Here is a 20,727-nt window from a genome sequence, read left to right as displayed (position 1 = left end):
GATGAATCACAGCATGGGCACTGGGAGCCGGACGCCAGAGGGGGATGTGTTTGCAGGCGTAAGGGTTCGGTCACACCACCTAATGGGGAAGAAGACATGCCCCGCCAGCTGGTCACTGTGGGGTTCCCACCCGCTGGGGGGTCTGCAGGGGCCGGGCCATCAGGAGGGCTTAGGAGTGGGGATCTGGGTTGGGGACCACCTAGAAGGTCCAGCAGCTGCCAAGAGGTGCCTGTGCTGTAGAGAGGGGCTGGGGCACACCCAGCTCAAAGCCCTGATTCCCAAAGAAGCAGGTTGTGTGGAGCTGTGTCTCTGTGTGGAAGGGCGGAGGCTTTCTAGGAGAAACAGAGAAAGGTGCACCTCAGTGGAGGGCACCAGGGCAGGCAGGGCTGGGACATCTCAAGAGCAGGCCTGGCTTCCTTTTTGGCTGTCTCCTGGGCAAGCTCTGGACATGCCCTGTCTAGCTCCCCAGCAGTCCTGAAGGCCTAGTTGGTCTCCAAGGCCAGAGGCAGGGTGCCCAGCCCCACTGCCAGGAGCTGGTGGCTGGTGGGGGCAGCTCAGAAGATACAGCTGGGCCTTGTGCAGCAGCCCGACACCCTGGCCCTGAACACCTGGCCCTCACCCCCAGCGGGAGGTGGGGCTTTGCCTCGCAGAGCTTGGGACCTAGTGGTGGAGTTGCTGGGGGGTCTGGCCCCCTTCTGTCCAGAATCAGGAGTCAGGGTCAGACCCGCCCACTGTCCAAGAAGGACATAAGACCCCTTCCCTGAGGTGAGAGTGGCCACCCTCAGCCCTAGTGGTGGGGCCAGGAGACAGGAGGGCCTTGATGGCAGGCTCTGGGCCAGCAACTGAGGTGGGGCCAGCCCTGCATCTCCTTCCTCCCTCGGGGGCCAGCCTCAGCTTCCTCATCTCTCAGGAGGGCTTGACACCCCTCCCTCTGGCCTCCAACAGCTATTGGGAACATCAAAGGAGATAATTCTGTAAACTCAGCCCTGAATCCCTTCCGAACAGCAGGCTACCCTGCCACTGTCTTTGGGTCCCCAGGCGTAGCTATCTGAAGTCACCCAGACTTCGGGGACTTGATGTGACCTTGTCCCCTCCCAGGTCCCAGAGAGAAGGTTCAAGCTTTCTCTGCTTTCATCTTCTTCCCAAGTATCTGAACTGTTTTCACTCGAAGCATGACCTGGGAGTCAGAAGTGAAGCGTGTAGAGTGAAGCTTGCCATTCACCCCTGTCTCTGCCCCCTCTCTTCTCTCGTGCCCACCCCTGCTCCCCGCCCCAGGGGCAGCGGAACCTCCCTGTATCACTGCCTTCTTCTGTTCTACACCACAACTTTCGGTCAAACTCTGTGAGCCAAATTGCTTGTGAGAGATAAAATGATACTTTGGAGACAGACAAAAAAAAAAAAACCCTCTCTCTTAGGAAAAACTGACTTTTAGGGTTACTGTCTCACTGTGGATCAAAAAGCCTAGGTCTGGTTTGACCCTCAAAGGTGGGCAAGGACATCCGGATTTAGAGGGTGTGCACCCTGCCTCTGCGACCTCCTAGGGGCTGCAGGGTGACATGGCTTAGCAGCAGTAACAACCCCAGCTTTGCTGTTTTCACCAGGATCAGTCCATCACATACGTGTGGAAGTCTAGTCCTCACAAAGCAAGTTGAGACTTCATCTTGTTTTACTGAAGGGAAGGCCCAGTGTGGGTGTGTTGGCTCCACCTTGCCAGTCATAGCTTCACCTTGTCGGCGTGTGACTCTCAGGCCAGTGTTCACTCTCTCCAGACTCATGCACGAGTTGCAGTGACCATCCTGTAGGCTATCGGTCATCGCTTCCCTGGAGGAAAGCCAGGTCTGGGCAGAGAAATTATAATTGGAAAGTAGATTTGTGGGCAGGAGGCTTCCCACGGGGCCACATGTAGGGCTGGCTGGAGGCGTCCCAGGACCCCTTTTTCCCTCCCACTGGTGCCACAGCAAGGGTGACAGTCATCACGAGGCTCTTCGTCTAGCATACCCCATGTGCCTGCCCATCCCATCCATCGTGAATCGATTTTACTTGCTAACTCTCAGATTTCCCAAAGGGTTTTCCTGCTGTTTGTAGGTAGCAATTTCCATTGCTCAGACAGAGATTCGAAAAGTTGGGATTCCGGGGGAGAAGGGCCCTGGCCTGAGATGACAGAGTGGGCTCTGGGACATGCATGTGGCGGGATCTGCCCTCACCAGGGGAAGGTCAGCGTTCTGGGGTTTGGTCTGCACACAGGGAGGCCCTGCACGACGAGTTCATGCCTCTCCACTGAGTGATGGCATGAGTGGATTTGTTCTCTTGACAAGTGTGTCCTGAGTATCTGCTGGGTGCGACTGCATCCTGAGTGCTGGAGACATGCAGGGAAAATACAGAGAACTCAGGAAGTAATGGACCCTGATGCTTCCTGGGAAGCAGATGAGATCTGGAGGCTGGGCCTCCAGAAGAGTCAAGTTTGGTCAGGAAGTGAATGAATGAAGGGGGTGGTAGTGAGAGCATTGTTCCAGGGAAGATCCTGAGAGTGTGAGGGTGCGATCAGTGGGAAAGGGAGACTTGGCTGGCCCTGAACGCGGGGTTAACCATAACCAGTGTTTCTGGAAGGCCATGCAGGCTATGCTGTGGGGAGGGGAGGTGCCTCACCTTTCTTGTGCCGTGGACTCCTCTGACTTCTGCTGAGGCCCACGGATACCTGTTCAAATAATGTTTGTAAATGTAAAAAATAAAATACATGCATGTGCTAAGTCACTTCGATTGTGTCCAACTCTTTGCGACCCTATGGACTGTAGCCCACCAGGCTCCTCTGTCCCTGGGGCTTCTCCAGGCAAGAATACTGGAGTGGGTTGCCATGCCCTCCTCCAAGGCATCTTCCCAACCCAGCAGATGGGTTCTTTACCACTAGCGCCACCTGGGAAGCCCGAAAAAGAAAGTAAAAAATGATAAAAGACAAAGGAAGCCCCTGAGTCAGCTGTAGTTCCCAAAACAGAACACAGAAAGCACCTTTGTGGTACAGCAATATCTGTTCTTAATTAGCACATTAAAAATTAGATCTGGGGGTCACCTAAAATGACTCCCATTTCCAAGCTGGGATGAGTACAGATAATATTTCACAACCACCGGCAGCGCCTATGGAGTAATTTCTACCAATGACAGTCCCAGGATTGCCCCTTCTACTGCGGTTTGAGCCGTGTTCACCCTGGCAGAAAGGGCTGTGTTGCAGTTAGCGGCTCCGGCATTTAGCGTGGGCAGTGTTCACATCCCAGTGTAGGCTCTAGGTGGAGATTCCCTGGGGTGGTCGGAGGGACTGCTGAGGAGAGAGGGGCAGTGTCCACTCAGTGGTTGGCTGTAAGCGGGCAGGAGGAGCAGAGGGAAAGGAAGGGGTTGATTCAGAGCTGATGGTAATGCCTGAGTATGAAGTGTGGCAAGGAGGAAGGGGTGGGGTGGTGTGCCCGGGTTCTGCCCCGGGGCTGAGCTGGTGGCGATGCCATTTACAAAGCCAGGGCTGGTCTGTGAGCCTGTGGTTTCTGCTGACGTGTCCCTGGTTGTCTTTCAGGTCAACGAAATCTATCACGATGAGTCCTTGGGGGCCCACATCAATGTCGTCCTGGTGCGGATAATCCTGCTGAGCTACGGGAAGGTGAGTGGGCACCTCACCAGGGCCCCCACCTCTGTGGGATGAATGGGGCCCTCCAGTGGGGCAGAGGCCCCCTTGAAAAGCCTTTATGTTGGCCAAAACCACCTCGCCTCTCCCCAGCTGCCCCGTGTTTCCTGTAAGAAACAAGGAACTTGTGAGCCGCCCCTGCTGTCCTTTCAACCTCACTTTCTCTTTAAAAATTTAGGTTCAGGTTTGGTGAGACCATCAGCTCAGGAGGTGACTGCCATGGAAGAGCTGGGTTTTACCCACAGTTTCTGGCCCTGCAGGGCTGCACAGGGAAGCTCCAGGGTTGGTCGGGAGGCCTGGGGAAGGAGAGGGAAACTGGGTGAGTGCCTTCATTATGGATTCCTTGGGAAGGACCAGGTTAATCACGGGTAAGCAGGCTTAGGACTGGCCGGTGTGAATCATCTCAGTGGGCTCTGGGGAACCAGGGCTGCCTCAGAGTGCCTGGTACCTGGTCCTTGGGGATGTGCTCTGGGGATAATGGGCTGGAGCGTGAGCGCCCGATGAAGGAGATGGCTGGGGGTGTGGACTCTGCATCGGTTGGTCTGCATTTGAAGAGCATGTGCTTCAGAGTGAGCACTTTACTGACTCTGGGAATTGGTTAAGCCTGGGAGCGACAGTTCCTCCCAGGTCAGCGAGGCCCTGGATGTCAAAGCAGCAGAAACGCAAGGTGGAGACGCCCCTCAGTTTGACTCCTGCCTGTGTCTTCAGCCTACGTCCTCTTCTCATGCCACGTAGCTGCTGTTCTCACTGAGCGCTCTTGCCCTTCTTACACCCCTTTGCTGTCAGACTTGAAGCCTTTTTCCTATCAGCATGCACAGGTCTATGCAAGTGGGGTTAGGAAGCCCTCAGACGGAAAGATAACAGGGTGGGCTGAAAGGAGAGCTGGTGAGGAAGGAAGGAGCCTCGTGGTGCCAGGCCGGTGTGGACTGAGCCAGGCCTGTGCTAAGCAGCTTGGGAGCACTTTACATGAAATTAACTCAATCCAAGGACAGAGGAGGAGGTGGAGCTATGATGATCCCATTTCACAAGTAAGGACCTGTGAAACTTAAACTGAGGTTTAAGGCAGTTCAGTGGCATGAGTAGCCAGTAGCGTCTGGCTCCTTAGACTTCCCTGGTGGCTCAGATGGTAAAGCGTCTGCCTACAATATGGGAGACCTGGGTTCAATCCCTGGGTCGGGAAGATCCCCTGGAGAAGGATATGGCAACCCACTCCAGTACTCTTGCCTGGAAAATCCCATGGACGGAGGAGCATTGTAGGCTACAGTTCATGGGGTCACAAAGAGTCAGACACAACTGAACGACTTCATTTTCTTTCTTTCTTTCTCTGGCTCCTTAGGAGTCCAGCTTCTCACCCTGGCAGCCAAATTCTGGAATCCGTGGTCTGACCTCACTCAGTATGAATAAAGTCAAGTCGTATTAAGATGAAGCCGAGGCACATCAGGCGTAGTAATTATGGGGAGGGTTAAGTCCTCTACTCAGAGGCAGAGCCTTAGTCTCACAAAATGAAATTGAACTGCACGTAACATACAAGGTCTGCAGTATAGACATGACGACGAAGGACTCTGTGATTGGACAAATCCCAGCAATGCTGGGCCTCGAGCCCACTTTTCCTGCCTTGGGAAGTGTGTTACACTATAGTGATACAAGTGACCACTGCAGAGGATGGTAGTCATGGTCCCTCAATGTCCCAAGGACAACGTAAAATGTACCAAAGCAGACTGTCAGAACAAGGGGGAAATCTGCAAAAACCTAACTGCAGGAGTCTTTCATACCCTTTCCAAAACCTTTAACAGGTTACGTTCTTAAAGGCACAGGAGTTTCAAATAATACAATGCTCATGCTTAGTATGCTTAGTTGTGTCCGACTCTGCAACCCCATGGATTGTAGCCCACCAGGCTTCTCTGTCCATGGAGTTTTCCCTAGCAAGAATACTGGAGTGGGTTGCTATTTCCTGCTCCAGGGGATCTTCCCAAACCAGGAACTGAACCCAATGTCTCCTACACTGCAGGCGAATTCTTTACCACTGAGCTGCCTGGGAAGCACAAATAATATAATGGGTAAAGTTAAATTAGTTATATCATCTTTTCCCCTTGCTATACCTATGGAAAGATACGCCTTCTTTTTGAGGAATCATAGAACATTTAACAATTACAAATATACTTTAGATCGTAAAGAAAGTTTTAGTGAATTTCACACAGCAAAAATTGTTTGGACTATACTCAGTGCTCTAAAACTAGATGGAGGAAAGGGATATATAAAAAGAGTAAGTCCAGTCTCTCTGAAAAAAAAAAATCTCCTGGGAAGAATACTGTTGGAGCCTCAATTGCAATCAAAATGAGAGCACTACAGATCAAAACCTGTGGAGTGTGGCCAAAGCTGTATTCAGAGGCAGGCGCCTCCCAAGATCACACTGAGCGAATGAAAACAAGTTAGCCCTGTATTCAACTCAGTAAGTTAGAACAGATATTAACAACTACCCAAACCCCAAAACCTAAGGAAAGTAAAAAGGAAATAGTTTAGGAAAAGGCAAAAATCAATAAAGTAGCAAATAGAAAGTAACAATAGGATCCATCGAGAAGCGAGCCTTGGGAAAAGCAAATCTTTGGCGTATTTAGTCTAGAAAGAAGAGAGGAAGCATAAGCTAAAAGATCAGAAAGCATATGTACAATGCAACCCACAGTGGGGTGCTTTTCCTGGCTGAAGGGAAAGCTCTGGGGACAGTTGCTGCCTGGGCCTTTTCCCGACCCTTCCACCCTGATACCCAGTGGTGGTCTGTGAAGGAGGGGCGTGCACACCTTCCTCTGCAGGTAAGCAGGCAGTTTGTGGCAGAGTGGGACATTCTCGGCACGCAGGAGCAGTATACAGCGGGGTAAGGTTAGGGTGACCCACGCCCAGTGATACAGTTCCAGCCTCCGTTTGCTGACAAAGGGCTTTGGAATGTCCAACGGGACTTGTGCATCCCCATTAGAGCAGTCATCAACCTGCTCCCTGTTCCTCCCCCTCCCGCCCCCTCCTCAGGCTGGGTTCCCCTTTCCTGGCCTGAGACCCCTCATTAGCATCCTTCGGCATCTGAGGAATTTCGAGGCTGGTATCGTGAGGGATGGGCATGGTTATATCCAGCCCCCTCCCCACTTTTTGCCTCTGCAGAGGGCAGTGGGTAGGAAGAGGAGAAGAGCTACCGAGTGGTCAGGGCACTAAAAGGAAAAACTGGAGGGCTCTGTGTGGTTAACTGCTTACCAGTGCTGGCAACGTTTTGGTTCTTATTTGGCCTAGGAACTGTCTGTCTCCTTCCCGATGTTAATTACTCCATGGAACAAAGCCTTGATTATTTTAACTACTTCCTGACAGGCTTTGTGCTAAATTGTCCCCACCCAAAGATGTTTCTTCTTGTTTTTCTTTCCTTAAGTATCTCACGCAGGTAGAAACCTGGTAGAAACCAGTAGAAAACCTGAAGGTAAGATTTTGAGAAACTCTGGGTCAGGGACCCAGAAGATCTTGGGAAATTCAGGATTTCTTGGGGAAACGGGAAACCCCATAATCATGTGAGAACTCAAGTGCTTCACTGTTTTCAAAGTTATCTTAAAATTACCTCTAAACAGAGAATCAGGTAACCTGTTTTTGCCAGTATATTTTATTCATTTGCAAGGAATTATTAAGCAAAGATAATGCAATATCATATAAACAATTTCAGAATATATATATGTTCTAAAATCCACCCCATTTCTCTTTCAGGACGATCTGATTCCTACATGCAAAGTTGCCAAAGGTAGCATATCTAAGACAAAGTACAGACCTGTTTCACTTCTAAAAATAGATGTAAAAAATCCTAAGGCTTTAAGTCTTTCATTCAACAATGCATAAAGAGAAATTCCCCTCATGATTAAATAGGGTTTATTATAGGAAGGTGATGATTGTTTAATATCAGAAAGTCTGTTCATATAATTTGCCACATCCATTTGCCTCAGGACAAAGCTCATCATCTAACAAGCACTTTTTGAGGGTTTTTGTGCATCAGGTGTCACCCCCTGGACCTCAGGGGCTGCTCTGGAATGGAGATGCAGACAGGGAAACAGTTATAACCGAGGGCTCAGAGACTTGGCAGGGGAAAGGTGGGGCAGGCAAGCCTTCCTTAGAGGTCAAGGCAGATGACTGGAGGCAGTGACTTTTCAGCCACAGGGAGGGAGTGAAAAAGGGGATGAACCAGCACAGGGATGTTTCAAGTTAAAGGCAGGAAGAGAGCAGGCCGTGGGAGGAACGGGGCAGCTGAATCTGACTGAAGGGGACAGCGTAAGATGGGAAAACAGCAGAAGTTGGTGCTGAAGAAGCTAGCTGGAAGGAGCGGATCCTCAGGGCTCTGTACCTCCTGCCAAGGGGGTTGGTTTTCTCACTAGGGCAGTTTCTAGCAGGAGAGTAACACGATCCGATTTGCATTTCTAAGAAGATCCCCGGGCTCCAGTGTGCAGAATGGCCGTGGGAGTGGTGGCTTGGGAGAAAGTGGGCAGCGTCAAAGGGAGGACAGTCGTGGGCTGTCCTGGGACCATAGCCACAGAGAAGGGAGAGAATTTTAGGAGGCCAGACCAGGAGGGGATGGGTGCTACGTGGATGAAGGTGAAAGGCCACTGAGCTTGTGCCTTGGGCAGCCTGCTAGGTGATGAGGCGGCCCCTGAGGGGGAGAGCACAGGAGGGGACGGGGCACACTGGGGAGAAAGGCAGCGAGCTGAGAGGAGATGTGTTGGGTCTGGGGCACCTCGTGCCATTCCAGGAGGGCCAACCAGGGAGACACTGGCACGCGGGGCTAAAGCCTGGAGGGCACAGGGGAGCACCCCGAGTCTGGGGCACCTGGCAAAGCCCAGGAGCCTCTGCTGAAGGCACCAGCAGGGCAGGGAGCCTGATCAGCTCCTTGGGAGCTGAGAGGGTGAGAATTGGTAACAGATGGTAACATCACAACCCAAATTTTATTTAAAGGTAGAAAAAGAAGCACATTGTCCTTAAAAGTGTTCTGCATTGCTAATTCTTAGGATGTTCTTAGATGTTTGCATAGGAGAATAGAGGGGTTCCATGGTCAAATGAGTCTGGGAAAGGCCTATACGACAAAGTAAAACAGGTATTTCTGATAATAAAATTTCTCAGAGACTTTACTATGAAAATGTGCAGGGTGAATCTCCAAGAGGTGGGTTAATACACATGGTTTCTCAAAATTCTTTCTCAACAGAACCCTTTTCCTCATGGAATCAACGTTCTACAGAATTTACTTTGGGAAATGCTGCCCTTATGAGACAGTTACAGTAAAATGGGCAACAAGAAAGAGACATATAATTTTGTTACTGAGGTTTTGGAAATTCTCAGTTCAGTTCAGATCAGTCGCTCAGTCGTGTCCGACTCTTTGCGACCCCATGAACTGCAGCATGCCAGGCCTCCCTGCCTATCACCAACTCCCGGAGCCCACCCAAACCCATGTCCATCGTGTCGGTGATGCCATCTAACCATCTCATCTTCTGTTGTCCCCTTCTCCTCCCGCCTTCAATCTTTCCCAGCATCAGGGTCTTTTCCAATGAGTCAGCTCTTCGCATCAGGTGGCCAAAGTACTGGAGTTTCAGCTTCAACATCAGTCCTTCCAAAGAACACCCAGGACTGATCTCCTTTAGAATGGACTGGTTGGATCGTCTTGCAGTCCAAGGGACTCTCAACAGTCTCCTCCAACACCACAGTTCAAAAGCATCAATTCTTCAGCACTCAGCTTTCTTTACAGTCCAACTCTCACATCCATACATGACTACTAGAAAAACCATAGCCTTGACTAGATGGACCTTTGTTGGCAAAGTAATGTCTCTGCTTTCTAATATGCTGTCTAGGTTGGTCATAACTTTCCTTCCAAGGAGTAAGTGTCTTTTAATTTCATGGCTGCAATCACCATCTGCAGTGATTTTGGAGCCCCCCAAAATAAAATCCCCCATCTATTTGCCATGAAGTGATGGGACCGGATGCCATGATCTTAGTTTTCTGAATGTTGAGCTTTAAGCCAACTTTTTCACTCTCCTCTTTCACTTTCATTCAGAGGCTCTTGAATTCTTCTTCACTTTCTGCCATAAGGGTGGTGTCATCTGCGTATCTGGGGTGATTGATATTTCTCCTGGCAATCTTGATTCCAGCTTGTGCTTCCTCCAGCCTAGCGTTTCTCATGATGTACTCTGCATATAAGTTAAATAAGCAGGGTGACAATATACAGCCTTGACGTACTCCTTTTCCTATTTGGAACCAGTCTGTTGTTCCATGTCCAGTTCTAACTGTTGCTTCCTGACCTGCATACAGATTGCTCAGGAGGCAGGTCAGGTGGTCTGGTATTCCCATCTCTTTCAGAATTTTCCACAGTTTATTGTGATCCACACAGTCAAAGGCTTTGGCATAGTCAATAAAGCAGAAATAAATGTTTTTCTGGAACTCTCTTGCTTTTTCAATGGTGGGTTATTAGACTGGCAATAAATCCCATTTTCAAAGCATGTGTAAGGGCTTTGGGAAATGGTTACAGCATAAAGTCAAGTTGGTTTGCTTTTGGGGAAAGAAGGATATAAGCTTCCAGTATTATGATCTCGATTTTGTGTACAAATATATACACAGAAGGGACTGAAGGAATACATAAAATGTGAACAGTACTTATCTCTGGGTAGTAGGTCATGGATTTTTATTTTCTTCCTTCTACTTTGGTGAATTTTCTTAATGTATCATGATAAGGGTGTTTCTTTTATACTTGGTTTCTTTTATACACTTATAGCACATTTTTAACTATGGAAAAATTGCTTATTTTTTTTAAAAGCAATAATTTAAAAATGAGAGAGTCCAAGTATTTCTGTTTAACTGAGCGCTAGCACCTGGGGAAGGGTCTCTAGTGGCATGCTACAAGTGTCGTGTCCAGTGTTTTATTTCTGATTTGAAGGAGGATGCAGGAAGGACTTCACGCTTTACTTGGCTCCTCTTCTCTGTGATGGCTTGGAGGTAGTGGAGAGGCCTCTGTGTTCTTCCACCCTGTGGGCAATCTTGCCTTTCCTGGGCCTGGGCCTGGGACCTCAGTCACCCGAGTGTCTGTGGAAACTTCGGGCAAGCCACCTCGGCTAGAGGGGGATGCAGGCTGCCACCAGTGCATGGCCTCGCCTGCAGGTGAGGTCAGGTTATGAAGTGTGGCAGGGCCTGCCCTCATGGCCACGGCCAGTCTGGCCACAGCTCCTTACGTTCCACCTTGTTGGGAGGGGTTCTGCTTTGCCTGGGCCATGTTGATACCCTCGGAGTCCCCCACAGGTAGAGTGAGGGTAAGGGGTGTGGGCATGGGCCCCTTGTGATGCTCCTCTTTCTGGGGATGGTATGGGGAGGGTGAGCCATGGGGCTAACCAGAGCCCCTGGCCAACAAGATAGGTGGCCGCATCCCACCTGGGCAGTGGGACAGCTCCAGCGAGACCAGGACCGATGCAGTGAGAAGTGAGAGGGCGCAGGGGGCCCAAGGTCCCTGCTCACTTCCCTGACTTCCTGCTGGGAAGCTGGGAATCCGTGGTGGTGAGGTGGCAGGAAGGGAGAAAGTGGAGCTCGATGCGTGCTTTCGGCAGAGCGCAGACTGCACCCGCTGTAGCCTAGCAGGACACAGCTGACCAGACTCAGACCTCTGCCATGGAGTTCAGAGGTGTCAGGATAGAGGACATGCTAGGATGTGGAGTTCGGTCCCCGTATCCATCCCCAGCCCCCAAGCCTGGCCAGAAAGGACAAGATACTGCTGCCCCTCGCCTGGGCCCAGGGACGGAGCGGGGCCCAGCCGTCTCCTGCAGCAGAGCCTCCCCCAAGCCCTGCCCCACGCCCTGCCCACCGCCCCTACCTCCACACCCTTCCTGTTCTCAGGAAACCATGGGGAAGGCTGTCGCCCCTCAGAGCCTGTGTGTCCTGCAGGGTTCCAGAAAGGTACAGGGCCAGACTCGGGCCTCCTCAGCAAGTTGCGGGATTGTAAGAGGCAAGTGGGGTCCAAGGTGGGGATCTCACTTTCCCCGGGGAGGACACGCTGCAGAAACACAGGTGGGGGGGATAGGAGAGTCAGGAGGACATGGCTGGCTGACCACATCCAGGGAGGCCGGTGCTGGACAGACATCGCATGCAGAGGGGTGGGGCTCTGGAGTGGGCGCACCTCGCACAGGAGCCCAGGGACAGTGTGGGATGCTTGGCTGTGGCTCAGGGGAGACACCCTTGGGAAAGGAGGGGTCACTCCACGGACTTGAAGCAATCAAACAGGAAGTCTGGCAGTGACAGTCGCTGCAGAGTAGGTGCCAGGGCCAAGGAGGCCAGGCCAGACAGACAGAACGCCTCAGAGCCGGAGGTCGCACCACTGACCAATATTTCTGTAAGTACGTTTAACTGGAAAAGGGAAATGTGACAAAACCAAGATTATTCATGAATACCAGCCCCGACTTTTTATTATTAAATTCCATAGACATAAAGTCAGTCCATCAAACTGCTGTGAAAGTTTCCCATTTCTGTACTTATCTCATTGTGGTTGATAACAGTTTGTGTCCACCAGCCACAGACACCACCTGGCAGAGTTCTGGGGGTAAGGCCCTGTTTCCAGGGCTCTCAGGGACCTCCGGAAGTGGGAGGACCCATCTCTTGGGCAAATGGATCCTGGGATGTGCCTGCCCCCAGGCCTGGGGCACCAGCTCCCCGTGAGTTCACCAGTAAATAAGGTCGTTTTGGAGTGGTGAGCACCACGAAGGAGACAGGACACCGGGCGTCCTGGGTGGGGTGATCCGGAGGGGACTGCCTGGCTGGCACTCGTGTAGAGGGAGTGAGCTCTGCTTGTTGCGGGAAAAGCCAGGAAGGGCTTCTGGGTGAGAGTCACAAATAGAGCTTGGTTCCCAAGGAGAATGGATTCTGATGAGCTGCTCTTAAAGGAGCCACGTGCTTCCTGACGGTGAGTGAGGCCCTGTCCCTGCAAGGCTTGAAGCACAGAAAGGCCAAGGGGACTGCAGGCTGACCCCTGCCAGGAGAGGGCCCTGAGCTGTGTCTTCCAAGGTCTGCAGAGTCAGGGCAAGGGGGTGGGTCTGGGAGCAGTGAGAGCGAGACCCAGACTGGGGGCAGAAGGTGGCCTGGGTATTCAGATTTGCTCTTCATTCCAAGCTGTGATGGAAGCAGCCCAGCTTCCCTGCCCTCTGCTCCCCTTGCACCTGTCCCAGGCCCCACCGAGGCCCGCTGGGGATAAAATCAGGAAGACTTGTGCAAAGGACATGTTGTTTGTCTTCCAGCTTATGAGGAGCCTCTGAGTTATCTCAAGTTTTTCCTAAAACAACATTTTTCTCCATTTCTTAAAAAAAAAAAAAAAACTCAGCAGAAGAAAAGAGATTATCTTATTTTATACAATATGCCATCAGCCAGGGAGCAGAACATCAGCAATGCTTGAGGGTTGCATAGCAACTGGCTTTTCAATTGATTTTTTTGAGAAGGAACCAAAGCTACTGAACTGTTCTCATTTTAAATATTTCCTAAGATGATGAAAATCAAAGCAAATGGAAATCAGAGACTTGGGGACAGTCAAAGAACATAAGGTATCTTGTTGTGAAAGACCAGGTCAGGACAAAGTATGGAAGGCTCCTAGGAATTTTTCAGCATTAGAGGTGAAGGGTCGGAGAAATTCTGACTGTGAGTCTCTCAGGGGAAGGCAAGAGAAGAAAGTGCTGGGGCTGGGCTCAGCGTTCAAGGGGCTGGTGCCACCGCCCTCTTCCTGCATATGCCAGGCCATTGCTGACCCGATATGGACCTCTGCTTCCCTGACGGTGTGGGGGCTGTGTAGGGAATTCAGAACATCCCAGGGACAGCCCCCTGGTTTCCTCAGAGTCTGAGTCCCAACCCCCAACCACCTGGCGCCAGGCCTGGTGCCCAGCCCCTGGCCACTGTGGCCCACCTCCTGAGCCAGAGTCTCCAGGGTCCAGAGAAGAACAGGAAGCAATGGAGGCACATGTGTGCCCTACAGGCTTGAGCTGGGAAGGTTCACTTGAAGAGTCTTGAGCTGGCAGCTTGGCTTTCTCTGGGAATAGATTCCCAGCCTCCGGGAGGATGCCTGGAATGTGCCTTGATGATCTGGGAGTCCTGAGCAGAGAAATATGGATCACGCCTTCTAGCCCTCACTGGTGTTGGGAGTGTGGATGCCTGTGGTGAGGTTTGAGCTCCAGGTAGTCCCTGGCACCCAAGAGCAGCCTGGAGAAGACCCCCAGCTTGGTGTTAATTCTGGCTCCTGTTGGTCCTTGTGAGTCATTTACCATCACTGAGCCTTAGGGTCCCCTGTAAGGTGAGCGCACACTAGCAATGGCCGCAGGAGCGAGGGTTCTTGCAAGTTTCAGCCTGCAGTGCCCTCTTTGGGTCGGGTCCTGTCTGCAGCCCCTCGTGTGACTTCACTCACCTCACCTACCCTCACAGCAGCTCTCTGGGGCACTTACCTCACCACCCACCGCCGACAGGACAGGTGAGGACTGCCGAAGTCACACAACAGGGAGCAAGCGGCTTTGCTCAGGGAGGCTGGGTTGGGCTGTTTTTCCACAGGGCTCCTTGGGTTTGCTTCCCTTCGGGGTTTCCCATGGCAGGGCTCCCCTCAGAGGGCGATTTTGCAGCCCCCCACCTTGGAGATGCTCATGGGGTCTAGCAGGAAGAAGTCAGGATGCTCCTCAACATCATTCAGTGCGCAGACTGGCCCCCACCGCAGAGAATTTTAGCAGTGTCGAGGTTGAGAAGGGGGCTCTGCTTTCTTGAACCCAGCAGATCTGGACTCCACTCTGTGCATGCGGTCCTGTGTTGTGCTTCTTTGGGAGGGCGGATTTGCGAGGTGGGGTGGGGGAGGACCCTCTGGGGTCAGAGCAGTTGAGAAGGTTTCGGTTGGCTCGCGCTGGATGAGAATATTGAAGATGCTGATCGCCGTGGCCGGAAGCGCCTGAGCTCCCAGCTGTACGCTGCGGTTGAGGAGGGGGCGCCCGGGACAGTGATGTAGGGAACATGTCCAGGGGCACAGGGCCGATGACAACGAAGCAGGCTTCCACCCCCAGGGCCCCGAGCTGCCTGGGGAGCCGCACCATCACTCGCAGGTACCTTGGTGTGTGGGATTGGTGATCTGAGGGATTCCCTGATACATCCTGGAACCTGCGGAGCCTCCGCGCTGCTGGTCCCGCTTTTCTCCTGTCTCCTTGACTAAAGGAGATAAGAGCATAAATAATTCAGCTCATTCTAGAGCAAACAATGGAGATGTGAGAGAGCAGAGATTGGGACAGAACTTTCTGCAGAAGTCTTAATTGATTTGTTTAATGTGGGACCCCAGATGCTGGCTGGGGCCTCCGTGGTTCCGATTGAGCCGGTGGCCAGCGTCTCAGGAGCAGCAGCAAGCAGCCCTTTGATTCAGGCGCACGAGGCTCCCGCTGCTGTTCCTGCGGCAGCAGCGCCACCTGGTGGCCACCTCGTCTCTCGCCCTTCCTTTCCTGTCCTGCCTGCGTAGGGGAGATACGGCCCCACACAGAGAACACCTTCAGAGGTGGCGTGGCTTCCAGGCGCCCCTCTGAGGCATTTTATTTGTATGTATTACATCCCTAGAAAAATAATCCAAAGATTTGTTTCCTTCTGTGTGCTTTCGTCTCGCTTCTTCGTGGTCTTTGATGCCCGCGGAGGTTGTCAGGACAGTGAAACCAAGCTGACGGGGTGGGAGCAGGTTATTCTGCCATTTTCCTAGGCCCTTGAGGTGTGCATCAAATCTGAGACTGAGCGCTCCACACTTATTCAGCCTGCCTGTGAAGCTCACAGCTTTCCCAGCTCTGTGATTCTCGGTGATGTCGAATTCGCCAAAGTGACCACCCTTCATCATCACAGTTCGAAGCCCGTCGATGACTTTGGAGCATGGGCACCTGGCGTTTGCCTCTCTTTTCAGCGCTGTTGATATTCTTCAGAGCATCAGCCCGGACATTCACACACACTATTATGGCGGCACGGATCGCCATCGCTTCTGAAAGAAAGAAAGACATGTCTCTTGTCCTTGCTTGGATAGGACTACAGTCCATGTGCTGCGTGATACGTGGCAAAGACAGGGGATGGAGGGCTGTGAGTGTGATTCAGGTGGCAGAGCAGCGTGGGGAGATCCCACCAGAGCCCAAGTGACCCTTGTGGGTGTCCAGACGTCCCTCCTGGGCCCTCTGCCTGGACAGCTCTGTCTGTGAAGAGCCCTTCAAGGCAGGCAGAACCGATGGGAAGGCTGGCAGCTCTCAGGAAGGGGGAGAAGTAAGCCAAGGAAGAGTTGAGTCTGGGGTGCAGTCTTCTGCCCAGAAGCTCGTGGGTGGTGGTTTGGGGGTGGGGGTTGCCTCTGGGCAAGCCTCCTTCACCTGGTGTTTTGATTCTTTTGAGCCTCGAATCCGCTGACCTTACTTGAATCCCCAGCTGGCTCTAAACGATTCCCCCAGGAGCTGCACCTGAGAAGCAGCAGAGCTCCCCAAGGGAAAATTGCTGAACTTTTACCAAGGAGGAAACCTGGGCCCGAAAAGACCGTCTCTGGCCTGTGTCCCAGGGCACTGCGGACTCTCCCTTTGGATGCGCGTGTGTGGGCCTCTCCCGTGCCTCCTCCACAACCTCCATGGCCAGAAACCATGCTTCCTTCCCCTTCCAGCTGGCTTGCCCGTCTCCTGCCGCCTCACGGTCCTGACTGTGTCCTCTCTCCTCACTGACTCAGCTCTTTCTAAAATGCATACGGGTCTGGCACCTGCCACACAGCACGAGGCACACTGCACCCTCGTGAGCTCTCCAGGCCAGCATGGAGGACGATACCAGCCCTTAATTCCTTGAGAATGGCCAGAACCTTGGGAGAAGTGGGACGTGGGCAAAGAAACAGGAAGTCCAAGCAGCTCCGGACTGTGGATGTCAGACGCTGACGTCACCTTCCTCCAGGCCCCATCTGGGCTGCAGGTTCCCAGGGCCCGGCACATGGCCACTGCTTTTTTTGTGATCTGCCTCTTCAGGGCCACCTCGTCCTGGTGGAACCCCTACTAGCCCTTCCTTCTGCCCCTCCCCCTGGGGAGTCTCCTCGGAGCCCAAAAGCAGGGAGAGAGTCCCAGACAACTTCTGCTCTGGGTCCTGCGGCACAGACCCCCGTGGGCCTGGAAAACAGAAGTGATGGGCTGCTTCTTGGAGTGGAGGAAGGGAAGACAAGGCAAGAACAAAATGCAGATCAATACTTCAGTAAATTATCCTGCCACAGCAGTGAGATCACGGTGGCTGCTGAGAGGGCCTAGGAACCTGGGCTGAATCCAAGGGCCTGGTGTCTGGGAGGCAGGAGGCACTCACCAGCATGCCAGTGTTGGGTCCAGCCCAGAAGGGCCTTTATTCCAGGGTTCCTTACCTGGTGACATGCTGCTGCTGCTGCTAAGTCGCTTCAGTCATGTCCAACTCTGTGTGACCCCATAGACGGCAGCCCACCAGGCTCCCCCATCCCTGGGATTCTCGCGGCAAGAACACTGGAGTGGGTTGCCATTTCCTTCTCCGCTGGTGACGTGAGGGATGTGTTGTCTTTGGTCCACAGAACTTCTTTGTGGGCTTCGCAGGTGGCTCAGATGGCAAAGAATCCGCCTGCAATGCAGAAGACCCAGGTTTGATCGCTGGGTCAGGAAGATCCCCCTGGAGAAGGGAGTGGCAACCCCCTCCAGTATTCTTGCCTAGAAAACTCCCTGGACAGAGGATCCTGGGGGGCTATATAATCCATGGGGTTGCAAAGAGTCGGACATGACCGAGCAACTTGCAGACACACACACACACACACACACACACACACACACACACACACACACTTCTTTGTAAAATGTAAAGACTGTCCTGAGAGATCAGTCCGGCGACAGCTCTGGGCTCTGTTCTTGCATACCATGCCCATGGAGCTGGGGCTGAGTATTGTTGCCCCTGCATCGGGGCATGGGCTCCTTGGTTTGCCAGTTCTTGCCACTCCTTATCACCCCAACTTCTTTATCATAACAGGGAAATATTCTTCTGTAAACTTCTAAACTGGCAAACAAAAGACAGATTTGCTTTTCTTTGAGCCAACCTGCCTCACTGACTCACATCACCAGCCTTGGCCTGTGGGCATTGGGTTTGCAACACCAACCCATCACTTCCAGTGAGCCCACTCCCTGAGCAGTCAGGCCTCTCTCTGAGCCCCCAGACTGCTTGTTCTCACCTCGTTTCAGCCTTTGGCTCTGTCTCCAACTCCATGCCCTATTCCTGTTCTCTGGCCCTGACACCATGTGTCTTTCTAGTTGGGACTCTTCTCTTCAAAAATGTGACTAGAGCTTCTCTCCCACTGGTGCTGGACACACTAGCTGATCCCTCCAACCATCCAGCCAGTGCACTCGACTGGGCTTCCCACGAGTCTCCAGGGAGGAAGTCCGCTGCTCATGGTCTTTCAGCTGCGAGTGACAATGACACAACTCCAGTTGACTTTCATGGGAGGAATTTCCTGACAACATATGTGGGACACATCTCTGCTGCAAGCAGGCACTAGGATGACCCCTGTGAGCCCACATCTTGGTGGTCACTCCCTGCTATGGTCCTTTCCCTGCAGGCGTGGGCAGGACCGAGATTTGCCTCTAACTGGACTATGGCTTGTGTCTCAGATATGCTCTCCCAGGTCACTCATGCTGGGGGAAGCAAGCTGCCCTGTGTGACTGCTCTGTGGCGAGGTCCATGTGAGGTGGCAAGGAGCCGTAGGTCTAGCAGCACGTGAGGAACTGGATCCTGCCAGTAACCACGTGAGTGAGTGTGGGAGTGTGTCCCACCCAGGGGAGTCTTCAGCTGAGATTGCAGCCCCAGTCTCAGCTGCCAGCAATCTCATGGGAGAACCTTGAGTAGAGGACCCTACTGGATTGCCTTTGGATTACTAACCCAGGAACCATGAGATAACACGTGTTTGGGGTTTTTCAGATCGTGTGTGTGTGTGTGTGTGTGTGTGTGTGTTAGTCACTCAGTTGTGTCTAACTCTCTGCGACCCTCATGGACTGTAGCCCACTGGGCTCCTCTGTCCATGGAATTCTCCAGGCAAGAATACTGGAGTGAGTAGCCATTCCCTTCTCCAGGGGATGTTCCCGACCCAGGGATGAAACCAGAGTTTCCTGCATTGCAGGCTGATTCTTTACCATCTGAGCCACCAGGGAAACTCTTTTCAGATTTCCAAACTTTTCAGATCATAAAGTTTGGAAATAACTCATTATGTTATTGTTATTCATTGTTATTTGCTAAGTCATATCCGACTGTTTGGAACCCCACTGGCTGCAGCAAGCCAGGCTTCTCTGTCTTTTGCTATCTCCTGGAGCTTGCTCAAACTCATGTCCATTGAGTCAGTGATGCCATTCAACCATCTCATCCTCTGTTGACCCCTTCTCCTGTCCTCAATCTTTCCCAGCATCAGGGTCTTTTCCAATGAGTTGGCTCTTCACATCAGGTGGCCAGAGTGTTGGAGTTTCAGCTTCAACATCAGTCCTTCCAATGAATATTCAGGACTAATTTCCTTAGGATTGGCTGGTTTGAGTCTTTTATTAAGAGTCTTCTCCAGCACCACAGTTCGAAAGCATGAATTCTTCAGCTCTCAGCTTTCTTTATGTTCCAACTCTCACATCCATACATGACTGCTGGAAAAAACCATAGCTTTGACTATATGGATCTTTGTTGGCAAAGTGATGTCTCTGCTTTTTAACAGACTGTCTAGGTTTGTCATAGCTTTTCTTCTAAGGCTTAAGCGTCTATTAATTTCATGGCTGCAGGAAATAAACGGGCCTGTGGGCAGCTGGTTTCAGGCCTGGGTAAGCCACGTGGTGGTGTGAGGACACTGGGAATCAAGCTCTCTCCACCCCAGGCCACACTCTGTCTGTTCTGGTTTCTTCCTTCCCTGGAATTCTCTGCTCTGGGGGAAGCTCCAGCCTCACAGTCACACACCTTTCCAACTCCTTGGCCCCAACCATCATGGTGCTGGGAAGGTGCTAGGTGGGGTTGTCTGGGCTTGACCTCTCCTGCCGCTGAGCCCGAGGTCAGACCCAGATTAACAGAGGAGATATTTTACCAGAGGGAGATTGGGCTGTTGTTGTCAGAAGAACGCAGGCAAAAGTAACTGTAACCAACCAGGGGTTCGGTCCCCTGATGTTTGGGCTGAGAGACACGGCCCTAAAGAGAACAAGGTCCTTCTGCTGGAAGTGGCTTAGCAAGGCTCCGGGCTCTCCTGGTGGCTAAGATGGTAAAGAGTCTGCCTGCAATGCGGGAAAGCCCAGTTCCACCCCTGGAGAAGGGAATGGCCACCCACTCCAGTATTCTTGCCTGGAGAACTCCATGAACAAGGAGCCTGGCGGACTACAGTCCATGGGGCTTGCAAAGACTGGACACGACTGAGTGATCTGCACGTGTCTTGGGCTTTGTGGAGCTGGAGGGTCCCCCTCCCATGGGGGCTCTGCATCCTTCCTTGATCGAGTGATGGTCAGTGGCCCTTGTGGTCCAAACTGGGGTGGCACTCTTAAGCCCAATGGGGTCCAAACTCAAGCACCAAACTAGATCCATCCCTGAAGTTCCCTTCCTTCTCATTCCACCCAAAGTTCCTTCCCTAGAAAGGAGAGTCTTTGTCTTGCTTCCTCCTCCAGAGCTGTGGCTTCTCAAGGTTTTCTGGAGGCAGTGATCTCCTGGTAGTGTTTTGGGCTGACCTGCTTGGATGAGATACAGATGCCATGTCCCCTTCCTTTGCCCCTTCTGTGTCACTTGGGGTGGGCAAGACTGTGCTGCAGAAGCAAACCAGCTCCATGTCCCAGCAGCTTACAACAACACAGCTTGATTTCTTGCTCACACTGGTGTCTTCAGTGTGAATTGGCATCGGACCCTGGTCTCATTTTCACTCAGGACCGGGGCGACAGAGCAGCCTGGTCGCTGTTTCCCATGCCAGCCAGGAGAGATCTCCGAAGGCTCTCATGTGGGCAATAAAGTGCTCAGACCAGGAAGAGACACACATCACTTTTGATCGCAACTAATTGGCCGGAGGTAGTCACATGCTTTCCCAG

The 20,727-nt window shown here is 52.3% G+C and overlaps 1 protein-coding gene across 1 annotated transcript in view; it reads left to right on the top strand.

Moving 5' to 3' along the window:
• ADAMTS2 (ADAM metallopeptidase with thrombospondin type 1 motif 2) overlaps positions 1-20,727 on the top strand; it is a 245,140-nt gene that overhangs the window by 167,092 nt on the left and 57,321 nt on the right. Inside the window, exon 5 of the mRNA XM_027548434.1 lies at positions 3,557-3,640. Coding sequence (XP_027404235.1) covers positions 3,557-3,640 — 84 coding nt within the window. The remainder of the gene's footprint in view (positions 1-3,556; positions 3,641-20,727) is intronic.

Source organism: Bos indicus x Bos taurus, chromosome 7 (genome assembly GCF_003369695.1).
Source record: "Bos indicus x Bos taurus breed Angus x Brahman F1 hybrid chromosome 7, Bos_hybrid_MaternalHap_v2.0, whole genome shotgun sequence".
Classification (NCBI taxonomy): Eukaryota; Metazoa; Chordata; class Mammalia; order Artiodactyla; family Bovidae; genus Bos; species Bos indicus x Bos taurus.
The sequence above is the reverse complement of the archived record's forward strand: the minus strand, read 5'-3'. Positions and strand labels throughout refer to the sequence as shown.